Source organism: Dreissena polymorpha, chromosome 5, assembly GCF_020536995.1.
Source record: "Dreissena polymorpha isolate Duluth1 chromosome 5, UMN_Dpol_1.0, whole genome shotgun sequence".
Classification (NCBI taxonomy): domain Eukaryota; kingdom Metazoa; phylum Mollusca; class Bivalvia; order Myida; family Dreissenidae; genus Dreissena; species Dreissena polymorpha.
In genome coordinates this window covers 24,435,374-24,460,072 of record NC_068359.1, presented here as the reverse complement: position 1 = coordinate 24,460,072, position 24,699 = coordinate 24,435,374, and the positions used below count along the sequence as shown (strand labels likewise).

The following is a 24,699-nucleotide window of genomic DNA, read 5'->3' as shown; positions in this document are numbered from 1 at the left end:
GTCAACGTGACCTTGACCTTTGACCTAGTGACCTGAAAATCAATAGGGGTCATCTGCCAGTCAAGATCAATGTACCTATGAAGTTTCATGAACCCAGGCGTTAGAATTCTTGAGTTATCATCCGGACACCATTTTACTATTTCAAGTCACAGTGACCTTGATCTTTGACCTAGTGACCTGAAAATCAATAGGGGTCAGTCATCTGCCAGTCATGATCAATGTATCTATGAAGTTTCATGATCCTAGGCCTAAGCGTTCTTGAGTTATCAGCCGGAAACCATCTGGTGGATGGACCAACAGACGGATCGACGGACAGACCAACATGTGCAAAACAATATACCCCCTCTTCTTCGAAGGGGGGCATAATAATGTACACATACAAAATTGCCCTACTTCGCCATGGCTTAGTGGATATGGGGTCAGCATAGCGACCAAAAGGTCAGGGGTTCAATCCCCACTGTGGGAGCATTCTTTTGATCTCCCCTAAAGGCACCAAGTACTGGTTCTACCCAGGAAATAGACTCAAGAGCATTTCAATACGACTTTAGCTTTCAGTGCAATAACGCTTAAATAAATAGGCTTAAACTTATAGCCCTACCGGTTGACAATGCGGCCCACAGGTGTAGTGTCGAAGAAGGACATCGGACCTCGCAGAACATTCACGAGTAACTTTTGGTGCAGAACTTTGGCTGCTTCTATTACACAGAATGCTTGCACAAGGGAATATATCAGCACCGCAATTGCTGGAAAAGCAAAAGCAATTAAAATATTTAGTAACACTTTAATATATTAATTTAAAATATGAATTCAAACTTGGATGGACATCATTTTGGTGATTTTCTCAAACAAATTTAATGTTGAATGTTTGTAATATTCTGTCTTGACTTTTTGTATTGTTAGAACTTCTCTATGACTGTCTCATTAAGAAAAGTTGTATTTGTAATAATTTTAAATGTATTTTTAAACTGTGTTCATGCCCCAACGATAAGGTTTTCATTCAAAAATCCAATTCAACATCCAGTTTTGTAGTAATTAATTCAATTTGAATGATGCAATTATGTATGCGTCTATTTTACTTTTACTTTGTCAAAATTAACAAGACTATTGCCAAGCAATATATGTCCCCTACCTGCTCCAGAATTGTCAGAATTTTTTTAATTATATATATTTGTTGCCATAGCAACCATAATTTTTGACGTAGGAACAAAATGAAATGACGTGCATCATGTCCATATTGTCATCTATCCATATTTCAAGTTTCATGAAAAATATGAAGAACTTTTAAAGTTATCGCAGGATCCAGAAAAGTGTGACAGACCCACAGACTCACAGACTGACCGACTGAGGGACACACAGAGCGCAAACCATAAGTCATATTTGGTGAAACCGGTAGGAGACAATAAAAACAACAGAAAAAAATGCATTTAATTCATTGTTTAAAAAAAAAGTTTATTAAAAGATTTAAGATTTATTTCAACTACACATAATATTGTGTTCATTAATAAGAAGAGATGTTTGTAAAAATAAATGCCCCCCCCCCCACCCTCCCTTTACTAACATAACTTGTGGACAGACCAAACGACCAACAATCTTACCAAGGGAGATATACTGCTTCTTCCAAAGGGTGCATATTTATTTAATGACCAGTTAGAATTATCCATTTCAATAAACATATGCTCTGGGATACAGGGGTTAAACGCAAGTGCAACAAATGTTGTCATAGTTTGCCTGTGCAGTGTGCACAGGCTAATCAGGGACAACACTTTCAACCTCAACTGGAATTTTTGCTGAAACTAACACATCATAAAGGGGAAAAGTGGTGTCCATGATTAGCCTGTGCAGACTGCACAGGCTTATCTGAGACGAAACTTAATGCAGTTTCATTAAACCAAATTTCCCAGAGCCAGCCTTAAATAGCATTGAAGTCCCACCTTGGGCGATACCGAATTCTCCGTAAATCGTGAGGTAGTAATTGTTGAGTTCCCTCCTTGCTGTACTATTGGCAGGGTACAGGGTGAGGTTCTGTAGGTTACAGCATACTATATAATTGAAATGTGCACTTAAATGCTCTCTACAATATCATATTGATTTACTTGAAAAAGACATGTTTTAGTTAATGACACTCGTTTTGTTATTCTTTTCATGACTTGTGTGCTGGGAAAGCATTGCTGTTCACCAAGAAATCACTGTAATGTTTTAAGATTAGAGATAGCAGCAGGAAATTTGCCCAAAGGCACATAACAATCTATTAAAAAGTGACTGAAAGAAAAAACGTGGAAAAAAAAACCAACAACTTTGTTTCAAGTTTTTTCTTACACATTGCATGACAAGCCGTTTTTACTTCTGAAATGCATTAAGCTTAGAATGCTTTTTTTAGGAAATATATGGTTATTGGGGTCCCTCTGTTAACTAATTTTAATTTAAATATTTACAAAAATTGAATGAGTATATTGTGACCTGCATGACATTACATAATGATTTGAATTAGTATACACTGTATTGTGACCTGCATGACATAACATAAGGATCTGAATTAGTATATTGTGACCTGAATGACATTTCATAAGGATCTGAATTAGTATATTGTGACCTGCAGCTGTGGGTCTGCAGTCCAGTAAGTGAGCCAGATAGCCGACCAGATATACAGGGACTGATAGATGGCATACAGGACCACGAGACATACGGCATACTTCAGTCCCAGAGCCCTAGCGTACTGCATGTAGACCTTCCATTGTACCTGCAGTTGTAAAGGAAACAATTGTACTGCATGAAGAACTTCCATTGTACCTGCAGTTGTATAGGAAACAATTGTTCAGCATGTAGACATTCCATTGTACCTGCAGTTGTATAGGAAACAATTGTACAGCATGTAGACCTTCCATTGTACCTGCAGTTGTATAGGAAACAATTGTACAGCATGTAGACCTTCCATTGTACCTGCAGTTGTATAGGAAACAATTGTACAGCATGTAGACCTTCCACTGAACCGGCAGTAATATACTTCAACATAGTATATAATGTAATATCATTATTGTTCCGCTTAAACTTGATTTTCTGTAAGAAGGGACTTCCTTCAAACTAAAAATACCATAGACTGCACAGGCTAATCTGGGATGACACTTTACGCACAAGCATTAAGCCCAGTTTTCTCAGAACAAGACACAAATGATTACAAAGTTAGTCCTATCCAGGAAACAGATGTAGGACTGTATCTCAATGCCTTAGGTTTCAAATACAATCTATCTAATAAAAAAAAATTCTTTGTCATATTCCGGGCCAAACTTTGGCCACTTTCCCAATGTCAAAAAGTAAATATCTGTCCAAAATGACTGCCTAAAATTATCAATTAAAGGTCCCCTATCCCAAATTTAAAACAAGAGCACCGCATAACGGGTGACACGCTCGGCTGTGAAAGCTTGTCAGATTTTTTTGATTTTTTTTTTTAAGGTCACAGTGACCTTAACCTTTAACCTAGTGACCCAAAATGGGTGTGGAGTGTAGAACTCATCAAGGTGCATCTACATATGTAGTTTTAAAGTTGTTGGTGGAAGCACTTTGATTTTAGAGGCAATGTTAAGGTTTTAGCACGACACCGGCGGACGACGAGCAGGCTATGACAATAGCTCAGGTTTTCACCCAAAACAGCCTGGCTAAAAATAAATGTCATCATTAAGTTCATTTTCTTATCCAGCTCTACAAGTTACCCAGTAAATATAATACTGAAAATTATTTTTATTCTCAATTTTAAAGTATTTGTAAGCAGAAAACCAAAATCACCTATTTCCAGATTTTTGTCAAAAATAAGTTATTTTTTCTGAATCCAGAAGGCCCAAGCCCAATTCCAAACATGTTGAAATAAACAAGTCTTAAAAAGTACTTACACGACCAATTTCAACTTCCTCTTCTTCTATAAGCCTTGCAGCGTCAATATTTTCAGATGGAACCGGAGACGTCTGCGCTGAATATTGAATCATTTTGTCTCCTTGTGAAGTAAGGCGTCTAACATCTGTTGTACTTTTATCAGATTCTCTATGGGATTTTCTGCATGATGGTAAAGTTAATTAATACGTTTTTTAAAGAAAAGGTGAACAAAATGACGATAAGAGTGTTTTTACATATGCATTTTATTCTTCGCTGTGGTTAACAAGTAAATATCAGCGGAAAGTGTGGTCTCTTCAAACTGTACAGGCTAATCTGGGAAGAAATTTAGCCCACGTGCAATAAGCCTGATTTCCATGAGCATAGCTCAAATACCCGTTTGCATCATATAATAATAATCTGTGGTTCACCCAACTGTTTCTATTTTGCAATTAAAATTGCCGTATTGAACAACTGCAAATATCTGTGAAGAATTTCCAGTTGACCGTTTCCCCCTCAGAAGCAAAGTGAAAATAGCTATATGTAACCAGCAACAAAAACAGAACAGCCTGCCAGTAACTTGCAGTATGTTTAAGTTTAACGCTGTTTGCTGCTCATGAGTATCTTAGGGTTGAAAATGAAGCCTTCAAAACGTGAATCAAGCAAGAAAGAAATTTAATTTAAAATAATTTCTGAAGGACTACAAACAAGTAAAAATGGGTATCTTACTGGTAAAGAGATAAACAAGAGGGCCATGATGGCCCTGTATCGCTCCACTGTTTTTTCTTTGCGAAGAAAACGTGCAATGCGCATGGGTTGAAATGTACTCAAGCATTTGACTTTCTCTTTCTATCCCTAGTCCCACTGGGGGTTTAAAGTCTGAAGGGTAAGCATTTTAATATATGGAAAAAGTTACTACAGTGTTAACTAAACAGACTTAAAAGCCCGGGAATTGTTGCACAGGTCCTTTGCTTATAACGTAGGTACATTTATCTCTCCTAAAGATATTGTCGTTCTTTCTATGTCACATATTTTTAGATGCTGAAGATCAAATCTACGCATTTGATTTGAAACAGATTCACAAGACCCATAGTAATCAAAATGCCTTAACCCTTAACCAAACGACACATTTTGGACTTTCCCAATTTGAAAGAGGTTGCAGACGTCAATTAAATTAAAATGGAATATGAAGGAAATGATCAGGTAGGGTAGAAATCATTGTGATAAAAGGAGAAATTGCTCATCAACCCACACATCCCTAAGACCAACAGGCCTGAGAATATTATGATAATCTAAAGATTATTTCTTTATATTTATAAATGTATTTAATTAAGTTAAACATTTGACTTCTAAGATCAATTCATAACTTATATTAAGAAAATTATAAAATGGTCAGAAATATATATGGATTGTTGAGCAATTGACAATCATATCCACAATTCATGAGTCACGATTCACAAATGGAACAATGAATCATTAGTGATTAAAAAGCAGCATATACGATAGTTAAGAACATTGCACTTCATTAATTTCAACACCTTCTCTTGGATACAAAGTTTGAGTTTACTGTGCAGTATCGTATATTGACTTTTCTTGAAATAATTATGTTCATGGAAGTTGTGTTTTTAAAATCAATAACAAATTATGAAAATGGTTTAAACACTACAAAAGACATGAAATTAACATGTCATCCAAAATATTTTCATCCGGATATATGGTCACTTTCGACATATTAAAATAAAACCTGACTTTTTTCAGTTTGTAAGAAAAACATTCATAACACATGTCCTTACTTCAATGCCTTTGTAAGCAGTCACCATCTGACCTAAAATGGCACTAAATGACAGGGTTTTATATCATGTTTTCAAGATGTTGATGTTGTTGTTGGTCACAGCCAAACGGCCGCAGTAATCTCCACTGGTAAACTTCAGGTATGTTCAGTTTTGTGAGCCCCGGGGCCGGGTCAAATTTGAGCCCAGGGGAATAATTTGAACAAATATGGTAGAGGACTATTAGATATCACTACATACCAAATTTAGTAGCCCTAGGCTCTATAATTAAGAACAAGAAGATTTTTAAAGTTTGCACACAATAGGCCTTATTTAAGCATATGTTCATTGTTGTGACCCCTGGGGCAAGGTCAAATTTGTTCCCAGGGGCATAATTTGAACAAACTAAGTAGAGAACTATTATATGTCACTACCTATCGAATTTGGTAGAAATAGGCCCAATGGTTATGGACAAGAGAATTTTTTTAGTTTGCACAAAATGGGCCCAATATAAGCATATGTTCAATTTTGTGACCCCTGGGGAACGGTCAAATTTGATCCCAGGGGCTTAATTTGAACAAACTTGGTAGAGGACTATAAGATGTCCTTACATACCAAATTTGGTAGCCCTATGGCATACGGTTATGGACAACAAGATTTTTAAAGTTTGCACAAAATAGGCCTTATACAAGCAAATTTTCGATTTTTTGACCCCCCAGGGCAGGGTCAAATTTGACCCCAGGGGCATAATTTGAACAAACTTGGTAGAGGACTATTAGATGTCACTACATACCAAATTTGGTAGCCCTAGGCCCAATGGTTATGGACAAGAAGATTTTTAAAGTTTGCACAAAATAGGCCTTATATAAGCAAATTTTCAATTTTTTGACCCCCCGAGGCAGGGTCAAATTTGACCCCAGGGGCATAATTTGAACAAACTTGGTAGAGGACTATAAGATGTCACTACATACCAAATTTGGTAGCCCTTGGCCCAATGGTTATGGACAGTAAGATTTTTAAAGTTTTCACAAAATAGGCCTTATATAAGCAAATGTTCAATTTTTTGACCCCCCGGGGCAGGGTCAAATTTGACCCCAGGGGCATAATTTGAACAAACTTGGTAGAGGACTATCAGAAGTCACTACATAGCAAATTTGGTAGCCCTAGGCCCAATGGTTATGGACAAGAAGATTTTTAAAGTTTGCACAAAATAGGCCTTATATAAGCAAATTTTCAATTTTTTAACCCCCCGGGGCAGGGTCAAATTTGACCCCAGGGGCATAATTTGAACAAACTTGGTAGAGGACTATAAGATGTCACTACATAGCAAATTTGGTAGCCCTAGGCCCAAATGTTATGGACAAGAAGATTTTTAAAGTTTGCACAAAATAGGCCTTATATAAGCAAATTTTCAATTTTTTAACCCCCCGGGGCAGGGTCAAATTTGACCCCAGGGGCATAATTTGAACAAACTTTGTAGAGGACTATAAGATGTCACTACATAGCAAATTTGGTAGCCCTAGGCCCAATGGTTATGGACAAGAATATTTTTAAAGTTTGCACAAAATAGGCCTTAAATAAGCAAATTTTCAATTTTTTAACCCCCCCGGGCAGGGTCAAATTTGACCCCAGGGGCATAATTTGAACAAACTTGGTAGAGGACTATAAGATGTCACTACATACTAAATTTGGTAGCCCAACGCCCAATGGTTATGGACAAGAAGATTTTTAAAGTTTGCACACAATAGGCCTTATATAAGCAAATTTTCAATTTTTTGACCCCCCTGGGCAGGGTCAAATTTGACCCCAGGGGCATAATTTGAACAAACTTGGTAGAGGACTATAAGATGTCACTACATAGCAAATTTGGTAGCCCTAGGCACAATGGTTATGGACAAGAAGATTTTTAAAGTTTGCACAAAACAGGCCTTATATAAGCAAATTTTCAATTTTTTGACCCCCCGGGGCAGGGTCAAATTTGACCCCAGGGGCATAATTTGAAAAAACTTGTTAGAGGACTATAAGATGTCACTACATACTAAATTTGGTAGCCCTAGGCCCAATGGTTATGGTCAAGAAGATTTTTAAAGTTTGCACAAAATAGGCCTTATATAAGCAAATTTTCAATTTTTTGACCCCCCGGGGCAGGGTCAAATTTGACCCCAGGGGCATAATTTGAACAAATTTGAAAGAGGTTCACCACATGAACATTCCTGAGAAATTTCATCAGAAATGGACCAGTAGTTTAGGAGAAGAAGATGTTTAAAGAAAAAGTTAACGCACGCACGCACGGACGCACACACGACGGACACAGGACCATGACATAAGCCCCGCTGGCCTTTGGCCAGTGGAGCTAAAAGAACACTTCAAAGTGGGAACTATATGTATACCTCCAGTGTATCAGTTTTTCAGTCAAAGTGTTTGCCTCGGAATGATCAACATCAGGCTGAATGGATACCAGTCTGTGGAAAATGTCTTGCTTTAAAACTGCATCTGGAAAATTATAATTGATTTTAAAATCTGAAATCTGAAATAAATAACATTGATTTGAGCAGCACTATGGGAAAACAGGGTTTAATGCATGTGTTTTAAGGGTTTAATGCATGTGCTTTAAGGGTTTAATGCATGTGTTTTAAGGGTTTAATGCATGTGTTTTAAGGGTTTAATGCATGTGTTTAAATGGTTTAATGCATTTGTGTAAAGGGTTTAATGCATGTGTGTAAAGGGATAAATGCGTGTGTGTACAGGCTTTATTGAAAGTGTGTAAACGGGTCTAATGCATATGTGAAGGGTTTAATGCATGTGTTTAAAGGGTTTAATGCATGTGTTTTAAGGGTTTAATGCATGTGTTTAAATGGTTTAATGCATGTGTTTAAAGGGTTTAATGCATGTGTTTAAAGGGTTAAATGCATGTGTTTTAAGGGTTTAATGCATGTGTTTTAAGGGTTTAATGCATGTGTTTAGAGGGTTTAATGCATGTGTTTAAAGGGTTTAATGCATTTGTGTAAAGGGTTTAATGCATGTGTGTAAAGGGAAAAATGCATGTGTGTCAGGAATTATTGCAAGTGTGTAAACGGGTCTTATGCATATGTGAAGGGTTTAATACATGTGTGTAAAGGGTTTAATACATGTTTGTAAAGGGTTTAATGCATTTGTGTAAAAGGTTTAATACATTTGTGTAAATGGTTTATAATGCATGTGTGTAAAGGGTTTGATGCATGTGTGTAAAGGGTTTAATGCATGTGTGTAAAGTGATTAATGCATGTGTGTAAAGGGTTTAATGCATGTGTGTAAAGTGATTAATGCATGTGAGTTATGCATCATCGCACAGGCTTTTCAGGAACGACACTTTCTGCCTAAACTGGATTTTTGCTAGACCAAATATACCACACAAGACAAAAGTGTCATCCCTGATTAGCCTATACGGACTGCACAGGTAATCTGTGTCGACACTTTAGGCAAATGCATTAAGCCATATTTTCCCAGAGCGCAGCTAAAATTCATTTTTACGGTGGACAATTCTGGATTCTTTGTCTTCTTAATCTAAAACAAGATGTGCCACAAAAAGGCACAGACATGGATGTCGTCAAAACAAACGGCATCATCAATGGTATTTTTGCCATTTTTCAAATTTTGAACTGCAAGTGTAACCTTACAGCTATTAGTTTAAACCTATTTATTTTAGCTTGATTGCATTGAAAGCCCAAGGCTTGTTTTAAACCCTCTCAAGTCCGTTTCCTGGGTCTAGAACCAGTACTTGGTGTCTAAACCGGAGATCTAAATTATTGAAACTTATCATAAAATTGTATCATAAATAAAGTTCCAGTAGGAGAAGGTTTAAGGATGTATGTAAGTACATACATACAGAGGGACAAACAGACAAGTACATTGCTTAATGTTAGGGAAAACTTAAAAGACAACTCTTGTAATCATACACAGCTTTCAGAAAGCATACAGATTTCCCTCCTTTGAATAGAATTTGACTTCCTCATTGCTGTTTCCATTTGCAGAATATATAAGAAAATACCTTCTTCTTCATGGTTTCGAAAATGCCTGATACATGGACAAAGTTCCCGTCTGAAAACATTTTCCCGATGTGAATCATAGAGACAGACAAGAGCCTCCCCACTTTGAGGGGGAACAACAACTCTTAAAGACAACCCATGTTGTAATCCTACATCCTGTCTTCAGTAATAAAAGACATTTCTCTCCCTTAGTTAAAACCTAATATAGCAAGATTGCAAGTACTTGGTGTCTATGGGAGAGATCTAAAGAATTATCCCAAAATGTCCCTTTCCTGGGTAGAACCAGTGCTTGGTGCCTTTAGGGGTGATCTAAAGAACGTTCCCACAGTCGGAATCAAACACATGCCCTCCCAGATGCTAGGCCGATTATATCCACTATGCCAGGGCAATGTCTGTACCTCAAATGAATTCAGTTCAACAGTTCCGCTACAAATAATCCACACTATTTGAAGATACCTTTATACAGATTTCTTTGTCTTGACAGGGTTCGACATTAACTTTTTTTACAACAAGACCGTCGGACCAGCTCCTCTTAAAATGTACTAGCCCGAACCTGATGTCTACTAGACTATAAATGACATAGCAAATGAACACAATTGTGTCATGTAACTGTTTAATCATGATTTATCAGTAAATTATCAGTGAACACCAGATATTTTTATGCATAGAGTAAAACAATAAAATAACCCTTTTTTTTTGCTTTTCTTCGTCAAATTCAAACCATGGGAACTGACTCGATTTTCCATCTAGGATAAAATTGACGTTTTCGTGTGTCTTCATATTTACGTTTCGTGTCAGTTAAGCGTTTAATTCTTTTTTATTAACTGATTTGTCGGACATAAATCCGAACTTGAACAAAGCAATTCTTTAAATTACATTATCTTGTCTGCTACAGAAAAATGTTTACATTGACGATACCGATTTTCCATAGAAGTCGTAAAATCATGCTCTACAGTTTTAAGACACTGCAGAAAATTATTAATATTCATGACATCTTGACCAATTGAAACAAGCAATTTCTGCAGGAAGCTCTCCTTTGCGTCTAAAAATAGCGATGAATCATGTGAATGCTCCGCGTTTATTTAAATATACTAGTTTTGTTTTAATGTAAATACAAGAGTAATTTTACACATTAAAAGTAAAGGTTTTCACAGCAGTTATTTATAGTTATATGAATCAGTATAGATTTTTTTTTAAATTTATGTACGACCAATCGGACAAGCTAGCCCGCAGTTTTACTAGCCCGACCACTGATCTTACTAGACAATGTCTGTCGGACGTGCCTTAGTGTCGAACCCTGCTTGATTTAACCCAGTTCAACAGTTCTGCTAAAACAAGACGTAATGGTCAATAAGGCGCTCACCTGTGACCCGAAAGAACTAAACTTTTGAGAGAAGGAGGAGTTCAGAATAATTTTAAAGTACGATATGAAACATCAAATATTTCATTTCTAGGACAATTTTTATTTTAAACGCAGCCAATATATTATGTGAACAAATGTGTATTTAAAGATACCTTCTTCCTCTGCTGCTTCTAATTCCTCCTGGTGCTCGATGAGATATGTCTTCAGGAACTTGGAGAACGCTCCGTCGTGACCCAGTAAGGCCTCGTACGATCCCGTCTCCGATATCTCACCATTGGTAACCACGACGATGGTGTCTACATGAGGCAGCCAGTGGATACCATGGGTCACCAGTACCCTGGTCTTAACCAATCAAAATGAAAATAAATAATATGGCCTTGTTTAACTTAGCTATTATGAGTAATTTGCTTATTTCAGCTGCATTGTGAGAAAACTGGGATTATTGCAATCAAATTAAGTGTCATCCCATAAAAGTCTGTGCTGAGACTTGTAGAAACATAATGTTTATGTACCGATTTGTGAATGTTTGTGTAATAACTGGAGTTGTTTTCTAAGTTTTTAGTTGTTTCCTTGCGAACAACTAAGATAAGTAGTACGCGTTGAAAGTTTTGACGCTAGGATCATAATTTGAACAAATTTTTTAGAGGACCACTAGATTATGTAACACCAAGTGCTTAAAAACTGACCCATGTGGTTTTAGCGATATTTTAAGTTTTCATTTTAAAACTATATTTGTATATTTTAAGCTCTGCTGACCCAAAGGCTGGTGCAGGTTTTTCTGGTTTAATGCTGGTAGCACATAGCCATTTTAACTTTGCTTCCCAGCAGGAAGGGATATAGGCTAGAATCATTCACTGTCTATCATTTACTTTATTGATGCAGACACTAGTCTTTTCAATAATAAGCTGAAAGATGTGTTTTTAAACATGGGTTTATTTAAGATATGCAATATAAACCACTGTTGATCATTTACCTTGTCCTTGAGAACACCGTTCTTTCCGATAACGTGCTCAAAGATGTGTTTTCCTACATGGGCATCGACAGCGCTGAGAGGGTCGTCTAAAATGTATATGTCGCTGTCAAAGTAAACGGCCCTTGCCAGACTGACTCGTTGCTTCTGTCCACCGCTGAGGTTTATACCCTGAAAAATTGAGCCTTGTTCTGATAAAACTGAGCTTAATGAATGTGCATTAAGTGACGCCCCAGATAAGCCTGTGCAATATGCACAGGCTAATCTGGGAAAATACTTTCCGCTTACCCTGTATTATTGTCTTGAATAAACCTCCCTAAAACAAAACTTGAATAAAGGCGGAAAGTGTTGTCCCTGATAAGCTTGTGCGGACTGCACAGGCTAATATGTGATGACACTTTACGCACATGCATTAAACCCCCTTTTCACAGAGCATGGCTCAAAAGTTTTGTTTATTTAGCCAATAATGTTTTTTTAACAGCAAAGCTGAGATATCACCAGAACAATTCTTAAACTCCGCTTACATATCATATATCATTAGAATCAATCTTCTCAGCAAGTTCCATGATGATTGGGCAGAAAAGGTGACTTTCTTCACAAGCTTTTTCTTTAATTTGACCTATGACCTAGTTTTTAGCCCACACGACCCAGTTTTCTAACTTAGCCAAAATGTAATTTGGACCATCTTGACCAAGTTTCATGAAGATTTGGAAATAAATATGGCCTCTAGAGAGTTCACAAGCTTTTCGTTAATTTGACCTAGTGACCTAGTTTTTGACCCCGCATGATAGAGAGTTTCAAACAAATCCTAGCAATCATTAGAACAAATCTTCTGACAAAGTTTCATTTAGATTGGACAATAAAAAAGGCGATCACAAAAGCTCACCATAAGCATGCTTCTCTATGGTGAGCAAATACATTGTTCCTTGTTAGCTAGGGAGAAAAATATTGGGAATTATTTTTTCAATCATTGTTTATTTTACACCACTTTTAAATAAACATGTTTTGTCAACTAATACTAGCCAAATAACATGTTCCACTGAGAAAGCCTTCCCCATGGCATGTGTTAGCAAAACATTTTGCAAGAGTTAACAATAATCTTAATATTAGGAAGACATATTTATTTGAGCTTGATTAAATCGAGTCCATTGGGTAGAACCAGTACTTGCTATCTTTTGGGGGGATCTCAAAAAGGCTCTCACAGCGGGGTTCAAACCCATGACCTCTTGTTCACTAGGCAGAAACCATATCCACAAAATTAATGATAATATAGATATTTAATTGACTCTGTACATGTAGCATGTACAAAGTTTGCCCTGACGTAATGGATATGATGTCTGCCTAGCAATCGGGAGGTCACACATGTAGCATGTACAAAGTTCGCCCTGGCGTAATGGATATGATGTCTGCCCAGCAATCGGGAGATCACGGGTTCAATCCACACTCGGAGAGCGTTCTCTAGATTTTCAACAAGGACACAAAGTACTGGTAATAGGCCTACGAAACGGACTCGAGAGCGTTTCTATAAGCCTGAGACTTTCAATGCAATCAAGCTAAAATAAATATGTTTAAACTCAAACATGAAACGTGAACAAGTCTTTACAGAGAGTGACCACTGGCATTCTCTCATAAAATTTCATAAAATGCACCTTGTCTTTCCACTAGTTTATTGTTTAAATATCATGTTGGTTCTGTCAAAACAAAGAGCTTGAAACATAATAATCCACCAAAAAATGGCACATGATCAGTAACTAGACTTTTGCGTAATCATAGAGAAATATCCATCATAGTCTATCTATCACTTCTTTATTGGAGATTTTGTTCAAGACCTTTGCACATTTCCTTAACAGATTTTTGTCATAAAAAAGTCTGCAACAACTCCTGTTTGGTAGTCATTTCTACAACAAAACCTGAGCAAACCTTTTCGCCAATTTCTGTCAGATCACCTGCCGGCAACATATCAATATCTGCCTTCAGTGCGCAGGCCTCAACCACATCGTCATATCTGGACTCTTGGAAATCGTTCCCAAACAAGATGTTGTTTTTCACTGATGCATTTTGGATCCAAGCTTGTTGAGCCACGTAGGCTGTAGAACCCTAATTAACAAAATTTTATACAATATTTTCTAGTGGAAAAACAGAAAAAGGGCCACAATTCTGCCAAACTTGTCACACCTTAAAAGATCATCTACCCATTAAGGCCATTCAGCTGTAAGCGAGATCACTTGAAGTTAAATTGGAGTTGAAAACACAAGCCTAAGAACATACATACAGATGGCACTGATTTATGTTATGACTATATTTATGTTCTAGTTGAAGAACAGAAAAAGTGCCAAAATTCTGCACAAAAAACTTATAGAAGCCAAACAAATATCTTTATGATCATCTAAACATTAAGGTCATTCAACTGCAAAAGCATAATTGAGAACTATCTACACTGTTATAAAGGATCAGTTAAAAAGACACTCTTTTGGGATTATATATTCTTTAGCAAAAACAGGCAAAGAGAAATAATTCAGTCAAAACTCTTTGCATCTACAAATTATTATTTCATTACAATTATCTATGCATTAAGGTCATTTATCTGTGAGGGAGATCTCCACCAAAGTAAAATTGGAGTTAAACACAAGTTTTGTGACATACATACTAATGGACAAACGTATGTACAGACTTACTCATTTTCATATCCTGTAGAGATAATAGTAAACAGACACAGAAATGTGTTCACTCGGTCCTGATATATTTTGCCTAAAAAAGTAAAAACGCTTTTTCAATTTTTTTTTCTTTTGCAAGTGACTACATTTTCTTATAGTTACCTAACAAAAAGCCTTTTGAGGCAAAATATATCAGGAAAGTGTGAACTTTTGCCTGTGTAAAATAACTTACGTCAACATTAACTGTGCCCCCAACTTTCTCCATCTCTCCCAACATGGCAGACACAAGAGATGATTTCCCAGACCCAACACTGCCCACTATGGCCACCAGACTCCCTTTAGGGATCTGTAGGTTGATCCTTAAATGACACAAACAACACTATTCTTAAATCACATAAAGAACGGAGTTACTAACACAATCCTTAAATCACACAAAGAATGGAGTTACTTACACAATCCTTAAATCACACAAAGAATGGAGTTACTTACACTATCCTTAAGTTACTAACACATCATTAAATAGCACAAAGAAACAAGAGCTGTAACCATAGGATGACTTATGCCCCCTATAAACGCTTGATAGAAGTTATGAGCTTTTTTCGAAACCTAAACGCAGATTTCGAAACTTAAACGCAGACCCTAAGTTCAAGGTCAAGGGGTCAAAATGTGTGTGTGTGTTTGGAAAGGCCTTGTCCATATACACAGGCATATCAAATATGAAGCTTTTATCTCAAGGGACATAGACGTTATGAGCATTTTTTGAAACCTAAACGCAAAGTGTGACAGACAGACAGATGGACGGATGGACAGTGCGAACACTATATGCCCTCCTTCGGGGGCATAAAAAGTAACAAACTCATTCCTTAAATGACAAAAATAACATAGTTACTAACAAAGTCATTAAATGACAAAAAGAACCAAGTTACTTACGCAATCATTAAATGACAAAAATAACGAAGTTACTTACGTAATCCTAAAATAACAAAAATAACCAAGTTACTAACACAATCATAAACTGACAAAGAAAAAGTTACTAACCTATTTCTGAAATAACAAAGTTACCAACACAATCATTATATAAAAATTAACCAAATGACTAACACACTCCTCAAATAAAACAAGAGGGCCAAGATGGTCCTAGTTTGCTCACCTTTTTTTACAACGCCTTTTTTATTGCTTAGTTGAAAATTCAGTACTCTAGAGCATATAAGATTGGTTCTCTTCTGTTTACTTTTGCAGTGTGAGTATATGATTAATTCTGATTGAGTACTGTTTATTTGCATGTTTTTTTTTTGCAAGGCAAACATTTCGTGTAATGATAATTCTACATGACCAAGATTTTTACCCGACATGACCCAATGACAAACTTTGCCTAGATAACATCCTGGTCAAGTATCATCATTATTGCACCAAGACTATGGCCTCTAGTGTGTTTACAAGGTTTTTGTAAGATTAGACCCTATGACCTAGATTTTGTCCCCACATTACCAAACGTCAAACTTGACCTAGATATTGTCCAGACAAACATCCTGGTTAAGTTTCATCATTATTAATGAACCAAAACTCTGGCGTATTGAGTGTTTACGAGGTTTTTGTAAGATTTGACCTGGTGACCTATATTTTGACTCCTCATGACCAAACATCACAAATAAATATTATGACCAAGATTCATAAAATCTGAAACAAAATTGTGACCTCTAGAGTGTTTGCAAGGATTTTGTATAATATAATGAAAATTTTGACAATCTAAGGGCAATAATTCTGGCATTTATCATGCGATTCTGCTCATTATCAAACTTGACTGAGATCTTGTGGCCATATAGCTTCTCAGCAACTTTGATAAAGCATGCTTGAGAAATGTGAATGCTAGAGTGTTTACCAACCAAATGTGTATGGACGACGGACAAAGATCGATCCTATAAAACCTCGCATGAGCAATCAGGTGAGCTAACAATTTTTTTTTTTTTCACCGATTTGAGACATTTTCCAATTTTTCCAAGATATCAGTAAAACCAATGTCTTGACTAAGTTTCACGACGATAAGGCAAAAAAAGTGACTTAAAGAGTGTTCACAAGGTTTCTCTATCATAAGTCATATAAGGAAAACTGCCCCACCCCAACCTGGCGGCCATGTTTTTAGACAAATATATATAACGAAAATGCGTCCCCCCCCTGGCAGCCATGTTTTTTAACGGACCGAAACCATTTTGGAACTCAACTCTCGCATTTAGGAAACAAATGTTCTGACCACATTTCATGTAAACTGGGTCAAAAATGTGACTTCTACAGTGTTCACATGTTTCACTATATACATATTCAGAAAAGTGCCCTGCTCACAGGCGGCCATGTTTTTTCACCAATTTGGACCATTTTCAAACTCGTCTGAGATATCAATAAAAGTAAGGATTGTTTTGACCAAGTTTCATGATGATTGGGCAAAAACTGTGTCTTCTAGAGTGTTCACAAGGTTTCTCTATAGCCAAATAAGGAAAACTGCCCCGCCCACTGGCGGCCATGTTTTTCAACAGACCGGAACCACTTTTGAACTCAACCAATGGAACTTCTAGTGTTAACAGTGTTTTTCTTTTTTTTTGACCTAGTGACCTATTTTTTGACCAAGCATGACCCAGTTTCGAACTCGATTGAGGTATCATTGGGACAAATCTTCTGACCAAGTTTCATGAAGATCGGACAAGAAATGTGGCCTCTAGAGTGTTTAAAAGGTTTGTCTATAGCCAAAAAAGGAAAACTGCCCCACCCACTGGCAGCAATGTTTTTCAACGGACTGGAAGCACTTTTGAACTCAACTAACATATCATTAAGAAAAACATTTTGACAAAGTTACATGAAGATTGGTCATATGACTTCTATAATGTTTACAAGCTTTTTCTTTTTTTGACCTAGTTTCTGACCTAGTTTTGAACTCGATCGAGGTATCATTGGGACAAATCTTCTGACCAAGTTTCAGCCTCTAGAGTGTTTACAAGGTTCCTATAGCCGAATAAGGAAAACTTCCCCACCCACTGGCGGCCATGTTTTTCAACAGACCAAAACCACTTATAAACTCAACCAACATATCATCAAGACAAACATTTTGACAAAGTTACATGAAGATTGGGCATGAAATGTGACTTATACAGGCTTTACAAGGTTTTTCTTTCTTTTTTTACCTAGTGACCTAGTTTTTGACCCAGCATTACCCAGTTTCGAACTCGATCGAGGTTTTATTGGGACAAATCTTCTGACCAAGTTTCATGAAGATCAGACAAGAAATGTGGCCTCTAAATTGTTTACTAACCAAATGTGGACGACGGACGGACGGATGACAGACAAAGACTGATCACAAAAGCTCACCTGAGCAATCAGGTGAGCTAAAAAGTTGCAGTAATCACATGAATATCAAAGGCAACACTTTCTTCTTACATGGAAGTCCCCATTGAATGAAAATCCAGTTTAGGCAGAAAGTATTATCTCTGATTAGCCTGTGTGGACTGCACAGGCTAATCTGGGATGAGACTACGCACATGCATTAAGCCCACTTTTCCCAGAACGAGGTTCAGATTTAAACTAGGAGAGTCACTGTAATGACACAAATACCCATGCATGCCATTTGTCTGACAGCTAGAAGCATTAGTTGAAATACTTCAACTCTCAGCTTTATAACCCAATGGGCTGCTGAGAGTTGCAATGCGCTCTCTCTTGTCCATGGGTGCAAAATGTTATCAACAATGCAAGGGTTAAGGAAAACTGAAACTTCAAGAACTTATTTAAGTTTACCTGTCTTAACCACAAACTCATCCAAATGGTATCATTAAAGCAAGAAATAATTGTTTTAATTGAGTTAGTTTTTCTTTCGTACCCTGTATCCGCCATATTGGAAAATTGACCCAATATTGGTTAGGTCGCAGAACACCAATATCTTGCACGTTGGGTTATGTGTTGGAGCCTATTAAAGTTGATAACGATGTGGTATTCGATACAGAATACACTGATTCAAATTTAAACATAAACATGTCAGCGAGAAAAGAGTGTTGAAACATCCTTGTGTTTTTATAGGGTGCATGCAAAGGATAACATCCGTAGGTTGCCATTCAGGTAAATTTAAAATGTTTATGAAGTTAATTCATTATTTTCCTCAATTTGTCTCTAACGATGTCTGTTTAGTTATGCGCACGAAATCTGTGTGCAGATTTGCTCTTGTCTGTATGAACGAGTGAATATGGACTCCCAAAGCCGCCATAGAAACAAGATGCGTTTGTGAAACACAATGTCCCCCTATATGACTTTTGACCTTGTAGGATGACCTTGACCTTGACCCTTCACCACTCAAAATGTGCAGCTCAATGAGATACACATGCATTTCTAACATAAAATTGCTAGCTTCAATATTGCAGAAGTGACATTACATGACCAATTTTGACCCATATATTTGACCTTGGAGGATGACCTTGACCTTGACCTTTCACCACTCAAAATGTGCAGCTCCATGAGATACACATGCAAGCCAAATATCAAGTTGCTATCTTCAATATTGCAAAAGTTTCATAAAATAAGCGATTTGGGCCACATATATTTGACCTCTGACCTTGAAGGATGACCTTGACCTTGACCTTTCACCACTCAAATTGTGGAGCTCCAAGAGATACACATGCATGCCAAAAATCAAGTTGCTATTTTCAATATTTCAAAAGTATTAATAAAATAAGCGATTTGGGCCACATATATTTGACCACTGATCTTGAAGGATGACCTTGACCTTGACCTTTCACCACCCAAAATGTGCAGCTCCATGAGATACACATGCATGCCAAATATCAAGTTGCTATCTTCAATATTGCAAAAAATTCATAAAATGAGCAATTTTGGCCACATATATTTGACCTCTGACCTTGAAGGATGACCTTGACCTTTCACCACTCAAAATGTGCAGCTCCATGAGATACACATGCATGCCAAATATGAAGTTGCTATCTTCAATATAGCAAAAGTTATTGCAAAATGTTAAAGTTGGCGCAAACCAACCAACCAACAGACCAACCAACAGACCAACCAACAGACAGGGCAAAAACAATATGTCCCCCACTACTATAGTGGGGGACATAAAAATTATCAAAGGCTCTGGGTGTTGGTTTATATGGACTACTAGAAACATAAGCATGTTGTAGCTATAAGATTCATAAATTAAAAAGAAATTGAACGAGGGTTATAATTCCTTTAATATATTCAAATTCATTTTTAGGTATAATCCTTATGCACTGCACTTCACCTTACTACCATTTTATTTTATCTATGTACAAAATTCAAATCTTTAGTTGTTTTTGAGAAATGGCAAGAGACAGATAACTGACAATAACTTTGAAAATATTGCAGCTAGAGTTACGATTTTTGGGTACTGACTTCTGCCAGACATGTTTATATATGTATGCCTTTTTTTTAGTCTCCAAAGTTTATATTTGTTTGTTAGGACAGAATGTCAGACGGATGAACAAACAGTATACTCGGTTACAACTTTGTCGTGCTGTAAACTAAACAACTGATATACAGTTAATTCATTATTATTCATGCATGATTCATTTTCGTTGATCTCCCGTGTTGAACAATCACACAAATTCAACACAACACATTGAAAAATGACGGACTGAAATCTCTTACTTTTATTTTATTTTTTTCCAAAATCAGAAATCCAATAATGTAAGTTCCCACAAAAATGATGTTTTGTTTTTTTTAACAAAATGTCATGGCGAAGAATATAAATGATTTTACAGTTATAAAGCAAAAATACTTATAGAAATACAAACCTTTTTAATGCTGGACCTATTTCCTTATCCCAAAGAAATGTGCCATCCATGATTGATACTGCATTCTCTGTAAAACATTAAAAAATGATGCTTTTCATGGTTTTTCTAATTTATTTTGGTATGATTCATGTGAATTATCTACAAAAAGTTTAGTTCATGCGGATGCTTTTGTGTTAAAATTTGAGAAATATATATACGTATTACAAAAGAAAAGTCAATTCAAAACAACATGAAAAGAACTATTATTTAATAAATTAGCATTCAGCAATGTTATAATTGAATGTTTACATAAACATTACATTCAGTATCAAAGTTTTGAGAATATGATTTTCATTATTAGCAAATAAACACACATTACTTAACCCTTTCCCACTCAGAAGCAAAGTGAAAATGGCTATGTGCTAACAGCATAAAACCAGAACAGCCTGCAAGTATCTCTGTTCAGGTTTCATGCTGTTTGCAGCTCATTGGTTTCTAAATGAAGTCTCAATGACAACTTTATTCAGGAAAAAATTAAAAATAAACAGTAATTACTACTATCCGAGAGATGGGTCACATTGGAAGTGTCAATGTCCGCTTTATTCAGGTAAGCCTGTATCCTAGCAACAGACACCCAGCACATGACAAGCTCCATAAATAGTTCCGGGGCCACGTTCATCGCAAACCGAAGAATGTTGAAGAGAACAATGGCAACGAATATGGACTGCGGGTCGAACCGATGGTCTTCTTTGGTAAAAATATATGTGGCAAATGTTGCTAGACCGACCTACAACACATGAAACTCATGACGAAGATCATATATTATTATATACATCCTAAAGTTGAAATGGTAAAAATATACGTGGCAAATGTTGCTAGACCGACCTACAACACATGAAACTCATGACGAAGATCATATATTATTATATACATCCTAAAGTTGAAATGGTAAAAATATACGTGGCAAATGTTGCTAGACCGACCTACAACACATGAAACTCATGACGAAGATCATATATTATTATATACATCCTAAAGTTGAAATGGTAAAAATATACGTGGCAAATGTTGCTAGACCGACCTACAACACATGTAACTCATTTGCTTCATGGCTTATAATAACTTAACACAAATGTGTTCTGAATAGGATTACAATTATTGCAGGAAAAAGGATCGACCAGGGGTAAAGCCATAGTCTCGAGCGAACCAGTAGAGGACGCACTTAATAAATGATCCGCGTTCTGAGAAAACTGGCCATAATGCATGTACGTTAAGTGTCGTCCCAGATTAGCCTGTGCAGTCCGACAGGCTAATCAGGGACAACACTTTCCACTTTTATGGTATTTTTAGTTTCAAGGAAGTCCCTCCTTATAAAAAATCAAGTTTAGGGGGAAAGCACAGGCTAATCTGGGACGACACTTTACGCACATGCATTAAGCCCAGTTTTCTCAGAACAAGGTTCAAATATTCTGCTTACAGTAAATGGTGCTACGGTCCAAGACAGAGTAGATATGCTGTACATCATTTGCTCCTTATACATCATGGCCAGTTCCTTGCCTCGTATCAAGGTTATTTTCTCACCGAACGCCATCTCCCAAGCGTACAACTTTAAAATCTGAATAAAATATCAATAAGGCATATTAGAGCAACTTTCAGGGCTTTAAATGCCTAATTTGAAATGTTCTTGAGTCTGTTTCCTTGGAAGTACACTTGGAGACTTTTCTAACGCATCACTTAATCATATCAATATAGCTACCTTATTTTTGAACGGCTTGTGTTGAAATTTGGACCAAGAATAATTCAACACATATCTGATAATTCCTAAAAATTTAATTGAAATTGAAAAACAACAAAATATAAAACTTAACAAATTAAAAATGTCACTTCAAAAGCCAAATTTGCAAACTCGTACAACGTTAAATAATAACAATGTGAAAAGTAAAACACATAACCTTACACGTCTTAATAACTGACCGGCTTGCAACATGCCGATTAAGCCATTTCTCTCCTGAATATTCATACGAGCCATATTGTTTTTCTTTAATTAATGTTATATTTTTCTTGTGTAAAAAGTTACTTGAATTATGAAATTGAAATTAAATTGGAATAACATGTATATCGCCTTATACTACACTTGGTGATTTTTCTTACGCAACACTTTTAAAACTTACATATCTCAGTAATGAGTAAATATTTTTTATTTAAAATTGCACATGTGATCATTTGAGTACAATATGCGCAAGCTAACGATAAAATCATTCATCCGTGACAATCAGACGCTTAAGCAAGTGGGGAAGATAGCCTGTAAAATGCAAAGTGCGCGATTGCGCACCTGAATATTCATACGAGCCATTTCAAATTATGTATTTAAAGTAAAAAATCACACACAAGCAAATGATTAAATTGATATTCCCAGTTAATGGGTTGGTGTAAATCCCTTGATGTATGGTAGAATCCTAACAAAATAAGGCATATTTAATCAAAATTTGTTACATTTGACCTACATGTAAGGGTGTTAGGCAATGGCTTAATTTTGAATAAGTCATCAAATTTGTGACCTTTGAACTTCATGTGAGGCCTTTAACTTGCCTCTTGTGTGATTGGTCTAGTTTAAATCTATTTAATTCAGCTCGATAGAAAGTCTAAGGCTTATTTGAAACACTCTCGAGTCCTATTCCAGGGACTAGAACCAGTTCATCGTGTCTATGAGGGAGATATAAAGAACAAAACGCTCCCACAGTGGGGATGGCCCGTGACCTCCGGATCGCTAGGCAGACACCATATCCACCACACCACTGCAACCTAATGTGATGGGTCTGAAAAATGACTCTGTCCCAGATTATTGAGAACCTTGATGTTATGGTAGACTTCTTACTAAACAAGGAAAATTTTATCGAAATGTGTAACATTTGACCTCAGTTTGTGATCTTGACCTTGACCCTAGAGACCTGAATCTTACATGTGACATACCACCAGATAAGGAGGACAGTTGTAGAAAGTTATTACAAAATTTAATGAGGTATAGTGAAGTAATGGCCAAATTATGAATAAGACATCAAATTTGTGATATTTGACCTCGATGTGTGACCTTGACCTTGCCTCTGAGGTTAAGAGTATCGCATTTGACTCAGTCCCAGATGATTGAGACAGATGTGGTAAGTTTCAGAGCTGTCGCTAAAATTTTATTGGAGATTCGATCAGCTCAAGACAGAAAAAATACTATAAAAAAAAGTGTATTTTCAGGTCAAAAATAGCCGTGACTCCATAATTGCCAAATGGTTTGCGTCGCAATTTTACATGCATCGTCCTCTTTTCCACATATACACACATACCAAGAAACAATGAAATCTGCCCAAGCAGTTCCATAATGTGGCTTCGGACACAAAAGTTTTATTTTTTAACTAAAAAAAGGGTCATAACTCTGCTTTTTACAAATGGACTGTGACAGCATTTGACATGCATAATCTTCTTATCCATATGAACATGCATACTGAGATCTGAGATATGACAGCGGACACAAAAATATTCATGGTGGACAGAGTGACGGACAGACAACGCCCAGACAGTATCCATCTGTCTATGGCGGGGAAAAATAAATATGGCATATAGCATTGACTACATTATTTGATAGGTCACTTGTGAATTATTATATATCAAATGGAGAGATTCCAATGACAGATATTGACATAGCATGCATTTTGGATGAAAGGTTAAATAAGATTCAAATGAAACAGTTGTTATTGATTTTATCACTGTGTGATTGTCTTGAAAAATAAATACCGGTATAATAATCTGAACTATTGGAAATTTTTACTTACTAGAGTATTTCAATATAATTAGACGATTGGATCATCATCATCAAAAACAACTTCATTGTCACAATATCATAGTATCTTGTTAATGGTAGTAATCATCTTAATGCGAGATTATACGATTTTTTATATGTGTTAAATTGTAATATATTGATAAAATATGTTGCAAAAACACAAAAAAGCAAGACAAATGATACTAGTACATTAAAGACAAATTTCATAAAATGCAGCAAAGACAAATTAGCGCCCGAGCCGATTGTGACGGACATATTTTCCTAAAATAACCGAAGCATTCGTCTTTTTATTAGGACCAGAGTTAGTGTTTGTGTGTCGTATGAAAATACATTGTTGCAAGAATTTAAAATGAACCGTTAAACTAAGTTTAGATATACATGCTTGCGATTTCGACTGTACAGCTGTTTTTGATTTCAGAATTAAATATCTGGCTTATTTCGCATTTTTCGACACATG

General features: G+C 36.4%; 2 protein-coding genes across 7 annotated transcripts in view; both read right to left on the bottom strand.

The window, feature by feature from the left end:
• The window catches only part of LOC127880966 (multidrug resistance-associated protein 1-like), a 121,132-nt gene that overhangs the window by 23,624 nt on the left and 72,809 nt on the right, over positions 1–24,699 (bottom strand). For all 6 annotated transcript variants that reach the window (XM_052428482.1, XM_052428481.1, XM_052428486.1 and 3 more), the window contains 12 exons: positions 21,894–22,031; positions 20,972–21,203; positions 20,438–20,504; positions 14,872–14,998; positions 13,906–14,082; positions 11,989–12,156; positions 11,168–11,357; positions 8,018–8,120; positions 3,882–4,041; positions 2,591–2,737; positions 1,932–2,022; positions 599–743 (listed from right to left, as the gene is read on the bottom strand). In XM_052428482.1, coding sequence (XP_052284442.1) covers positions 599–743; positions 1,932–2,022; positions 2,591–2,737; positions 3,882–4,041; positions 8,018–8,120; positions 11,168–11,357; positions 11,989–12,156; positions 13,906–14,082; positions 14,872–14,998; positions 20,438–20,504; positions 20,972–21,203; positions 21,894–22,031 — 1,745 coding nt within the window. The remainder of the gene's footprint in view (positions 1–598; positions 744–1,931; positions 2,023–2,590; positions 2,738–3,881; positions 4,042–8,017; positions 8,121–11,167; positions 11,358–11,988; positions 12,157–13,905; positions 14,083–14,871; positions 14,999–20,437; positions 20,505–20,971; positions 21,204–21,893; positions 22,032–24,699) is intronic.
• The window catches only part of LOC127880968 (uncharacterized), a 29,982-nt gene continuing 24,341 nt past the window's right edge, over positions 19,059–24,699 (bottom strand). The window contains exon 3 of the transcript XR_008049832.1: positions 19,059–19,092. The gene's annotated coding sequence lies outside the window, so the exon portion shown is untranslated. The remainder of the gene's footprint in view (positions 19,093–24,699) is intronic.